General features: G+C 43.6%; 1 protein-coding gene across 4 annotated transcripts in view; it reads left to right on the top strand.

Moving 5' to 3' along the window:
• CBLIF (cobalamin binding intrinsic factor) overlaps positions 1–5,632 on the top strand; it is a 38,837-nt gene that overhangs the window by 25,335 nt on the left and 7,870 nt on the right. For 3 of the 4 annotated variants that reach the window (XM_042452543.1, XM_042452528.1, XM_042452537.1), the window contains 2 exons: positions 2,371–2,547; positions 4,583–4,726. In XM_042452543.1, coding sequence (XP_042308477.1) covers positions 2,371–2,547; positions 4,583–4,726 — 321 coding nt within the window. Of the gene's footprint in view, positions 1–1,984; positions 2,113–2,370; positions 2,548–4,582; positions 4,727–5,632 lie in introns of those variants that run through there. The other variant, XM_042452552.1, reaches the window with a different exon arrangement.

Raw genomic sequence — 5,632 nt, 5'->3', positions numbered from 1 at the left:
GCAATCGTCGTCACGCCTTTCGCTGGAGCCACAACAGCTCTGATGGCCTCCTTCTGCTTGAGGACAGTGCCAATTGTCGAAGGGTTTCGTCCATACTCCTTGGCAATGTCCACCAAGCGCACGCCCCTCTCGTGCTTGGCGATGATTTCCTTCTTGTCCTCCAAGGACAAGGGAGCCCTCTTCTTTTTCTCACCGCTTGGCTTGGGAGCCATAGCTCAAGCCTAAAAAGGACAAAAGGCACAGGCACTGAGCAAAAGCCACAATTGGAAACCACCCCCACCCCCATGGTCACACTCTCTGGCCCAAACTTGCAAAACTCACACCCCACACTCTCAAATCATCACAGCCATGGCCAAAGCACCCCAGAACACAAACCCATAGGCCAAAACCCCCAAATCAGAAAATGCCACCCTATGGTGAGAGTCTGTGTCCCACATGTGACCATGGTCAGAGTTTTAAAAGCCACACACCACAGTTTGAAAACAGGACATCCATGAAGAAATGAAAGCAGCAAAAGAATCCCTGCATCCACAAATCAGAAAATGCCACCCTATGGTGAGAGTCTGTGTCCCACATGTGACCATGGTCAGAGTTTTAAAAGTCACACACCACAGTTTGAAAACAGGACAGCCATGAAGAAATGAAAGCAGCAAAAGAATCCCTGCATCCACAACTCAGAAAATGCCACCCTATGGTGAGAGCTCTGCCACATGTGGACCATGGTCAGAGTTTTAAAAGTCACACACCACAGTTTGAAAACAGGACATCCATGAAGAAATGAAAGCAGCAAAAGAATCCCTGCATCCACAAATCAGAAAATGCCACCCTATGGTGAGAGTCTGTGTCCCACATGTGACCATGGTCAGAGTTTTAAAAGTCACACACCACAGTTTGAAAACAGGACAGCCATGAAGAAATGAAAGCAGCAAAAGAATCCCTGCATCCACAAATCAGAAAATGCCACCCTATGGTGAGAGTCTGTGTCCCACATGTGACCATGGTCAGAGTTTTAAAAGCCACACACCACAGTTTGAAAACAGGACATCCATGAAGAAATGAAAGCAGCAAAAGAATCCCAGCATCCACAACTCAGAAAATGCACTTTGAAAACAGCACAGCAATGAAGAAAGCAAACCACCACCCCACATCAAAGCATGCTCACACCCCACAAGAAGAAGATAAAAATCCATCCACCTACCTGTAGAGAAGTTCCTGATGGCCGGTCTTGATCCGAAGAATACACCTGGCAAAGCCAGAAAAATTCCAAAGGCAGAAAAGTCCAAACCAACAGTGGATTCACGAGTTCGAGCTCAGAAGAGACTCTTCCTCACACACTCCACCAGGCCAGACAAAGGGGGCAGATCAAAAACAAACGGTTTTGTTTCTGAAGCAAAGCCACCCCCCCAATTTCGTTAGCCAATCCAGGTGATCAGCTTGATTTGTCAAGCCAATCACTGCTGCTAACGAAATTCAAAATTCGCGCCACAGCTAACCCCTAACTCAGCCCCCTTAGCTTTCTGTTAGCCCTGGAAAGCACTTTGCATCGTTTGAATTTCGCGCCGAAATGAATTTCGTAACCCGAAAAATATTTCGTAACCCGAAACAGTTTTTCCCTATCCAACTTTTTCGTATCCCGAAAATTTCGTAACCCGATCATTTCGTATCCCGAGGCACCAGTGTAGCACTAACAGAATGCTAGACAGAGTGAATAAATAGCAGTGGTGGCTTTTACTGAGGTTGACTGTGATTTCTGACTCTTGACAGTTGAACAATAGCAGCAGCAATAACTGTGTCTCCTCCCCCTGTCCCCCTCCAAAAGACAACACTGATGAAATCCTGCTGGGACTTCTCACTATTATAAAAACAGTTGCACAAACTTTCTCAGACATTGCATAAGTAAGGTTATTAGTGCATCCAATCATTTCATAAGCACATGCAAGAACACATACAACACACACACACTCTCTCTTGGTTTTGATAGTGAGTGGAGAGCCATGGCCATTGGCTTTGGGATCAAGGATCACTATGCTGGTGTAAATATGTGCTGGTATATATCAGCATTCTGCTTTTTGGTTGGAGGGACTGTGAGCTCCATTTAGTTTTTGTATGTATGTAAGTATGTATGTATTTGTTTATTTATTTCTTTTATTGCTTCTCAGAACACCTTCCTGAGCACAGAATTCTTGAACTCTTCTTTTACCCCAGGCTGCAGCAATTGAATCTGGGGGTGCTGGTAATAAAGCAGGCCATGCAAACCTAAAGGCGCCTCACCCCTGACCCAAGTCAAACGGCAGACCTATTGAAAATTCAGGTAAGCACTTTAGGTATGGGTGCTACTTCTTAACAACCCTCTGCTTTCCTCCATTCCAGCCGTCCCTGATGACAAGCAACATTTGGTCAGAAGCCTAGAAAAGCAAATGGTGGACTATGCCAATCTGCTGTATTCACCTGACCCCAGCATCCTGATTGCTTTGAACCTGGCAAAGAACCAAGATATCAGTGTGAGAAGGCTACTCCTGCAGCAGCTCCAAGACACAGCTGCAAAAGGTAGGATATCTGAAAGGAGAGGTGTTTTTCTGGAGCCCTATTCCCACTTACATTTAAACCGATTTGTCTTGGTGGAATGATTCCAAAAGGTCTGTCATTTCCACTATGAAAGCGGATCTTTTCATTATCCCCTTGTAATCGCTTCTTTTTTGGCACAATTGTCATCCCCACTAGTTTGTGCCACTTCAAAATCATGTCAATCATCTGCACATCATCGGTGACGTAAGCGGAAGCCTAGCTTGGGAACTATATTTTTTAAAAAAATTGATAGAAGATTTGATTCATTGGTTTTGCAACTATTTGCCTCACTGAGCTGCCACTGGCCCGATCACCTGGCTTGCTGTCCAATTAATTGCAAGTACAGTAGGCCCTTCCCTTACATGGGGGATCCGTTCCAGACCCACCCACCCCCACATAAGGAAAAAATGTGGATGCTCGAGCCCCATTAGGCGCAGGGTGTGGCGCGTGCCATGGGCACACGCCCCATTACTTCTTACGGGTTTTGCCAGGGTTTTGCCAGCGTAAGGCTCACCCGCATATGATGCAGGCACACTGTAATTACAAAATCAATGAATCAAATCTTTTTTTAATTGTCTTCATTAAATTATTTTAACATATATACAAGCAATGTTGCATATGCCCCATTCCTTACTTCCCCCCTCCCCCCTCCCACATGGCTTGATAGAATTTAGAATCAATACATTGTTTGCAATTAGTACCTAACATTCAATATATGGGATTTAATTAGGTTAAATAAGGTACATCACAAGCACAAAGGCAGCGCTGGGGGGGGGGGCGGATGGTGGATCTACCAAAAACTGAGGAGGGACACATCCCTCTGCCATTAGTCCCTCCCACTTGTTGAACATGCTTTGGAATCGATTTTTCTCAAAAGAAATGGCAAAGAATTAGTGTCAGGAAAGAGTGGGGTTTTTTGCATTTGCCTCACTTCATCGTGATTGAAACAGATCACAGTAGGATCAGAACTGGTTTCAAATGAGAACGACGATTATATAACCCAATCAGCAATTTGCTTTAAATCATAGTGGGTACCCATAGCCTGGGTATGCAGTGTTGCATGAAATGGGAATGAAATGCTTATTGAAATAAATGGGCATTATAGAGCCAGGTCACTTTACTTCCATTTCTTGAAAAAAGAAACTCAGGTAGAAATTAAAGTCTTTCTAAAACCTGATCTTACAGCTAACCTAATCATAAGGGGGTTTGAGCGTTACTGTTTGTCATTGGTTTCTCTTTTTTCTCAATATTCTCCCCCCAAGCAATAAATAAATAAATAGCAATTTGTTTTATATACAGGTATATAAGTAAAGTCAATGTTTCTCTGAAGCAGGCACCATTTAATTTCTTAGAATGAGAGGCAGAAATTCAGTAAGTGAAGCTTTTACCCTAACATTATCTCCATGCTAGAGGAACCTTCATCTGTTGAATTTTATCCTGTTGCGCAACTATTAGAATGTGCAGGAACCTTGCTGAGACAGTGATGAAATCCAAATTAAATGAATGGATCGTGACTCCTGCGGCAGCTTTTCTCCTAGCAGCTGCCATGCCATGCCTGCCACCCCACCCTGCTCTGAAAAGTTGCCAATTTTCCAAGGAGCTGATATGGTATGAGAGAGAAAAAGACCAAAAAATGGTCAATCATCTACAAGACAACTCATGGCTAAATCAACTAGCCATAGCTTGCATAAACCGTGGCTTTGTATGACATGACAATATGACTTGTCATAAGGCAGATCTAACCCAGCCGCAGACTATCCTGTTGGCTGGTGACCAGGGGAAAGCAGAGAAAGCTTTCTTCATTGCTGTCCAGACAGAAAGCTATAGTCAGATTTCCAAGGCAACATTTGCACCTTTAGCTTCAAGGAACCACCTGCAAGCCAGGCATTGGCAGCTTTCTCTACTATCAGGATTTTGGTTCATTATTTCTCTCATAGTTTCTAATGTTTCTAATGTCACATATATGCTTGCTTGGACTTTTGTGATGTCTGCCTCCCCGCCCCATCTCTTCCTGCAGAGATGACATCTGGCAAAGTGGCCCTTTATGTCCTGGCTCTTCAGTCATCCTGTGAAAATCCTGCTAATGTCACTACACCGGAAAAGAGAATCAACCTGGTCCAAGTTCTAGAGGAGAAAACAAAGGAAGAGATTGACCATTACAGTAAGAAGGCAAATGGGCATTGTGTTCCTTCCTTATATCCAGTTATAAGAGTCAAGAATGAATCTTAGAGTAGCTGGTGGCTCCATGTCAGTGGAGGTCTGGGTTTTACTCCAAACTTCAAAGGAGCTATCTAATGTGCTTGAACTTGTTGGAGGATACTAGTAGCTGCATTTAAGTGTGGACTGAAATTCAAAGCAGAATTACTGCCTCACAGATATGGAAGCCACCAAAGCAGTTGACACTTCAGCCGGGTGCTCAGTCTTCTCTTCCCACTCTTATAAGGATGGTTCTCAGTTGCTTGGCTGTGAAATGTCTACATCCTTTAGGAGTACTTTCTACAGAATGTTTCCCCAAAATTCTTGTTGCTCACAGGATAGAATGAGGCTGGCACCCATTTTGCCAGTTCAAGATATTGTAATGCGACCCATAAGCCACTCAGGCTGAATTTGCACTGCAGAAATAATGGAGCCTGACACCACCACCACCACCACCACCACCACCACCACCACCACCACCACAATAATAATAATAATAATAATAATAATAATAATAATAATAATAATAATTTTTATTTATAGACTGCTATTCCACAATGATCATAGCGGTGTACAGTAAAATTGCAAAACAATACACAAAATTGCAAGGCCTCTCTCCCCCTCAAGATGGTGGTTGGAGGAGGGCTCTTTTTCTTCAGGCCTGGCCTCTCTCCCCCTCAAATATAACATAGATTTTATAGGAAACTAAGGCTGCATCTGCACTGCAGAAATAATGTAGTTTGACATGCCATGGCCTCAATGCTATGAAATCCTGTGGATTTTTAATTTTTGTTGTGGCAATCAAAGCCTCTCTGACAAGAGGAGGGAACTTAAATATCAGCCGCTGCACAAAACACTACAAGTCCCAGAA

Source organism: Sceloporus undulatus, chromosome 1, assembly GCF_019175285.1.
Source record: "Sceloporus undulatus isolate JIND9_A2432 ecotype Alabama chromosome 1, SceUnd_v1.1, whole genome shotgun sequence".
NCBI lineage: Eukaryota > Metazoa > Chordata > Lepidosauria > Squamata > Phrynosomatidae > Sceloporus > Sceloporus undulatus.
The sequence above is the reverse complement of the archived record's forward strand: the minus strand, read 5'-3'. Positions and strand labels throughout refer to the sequence as shown.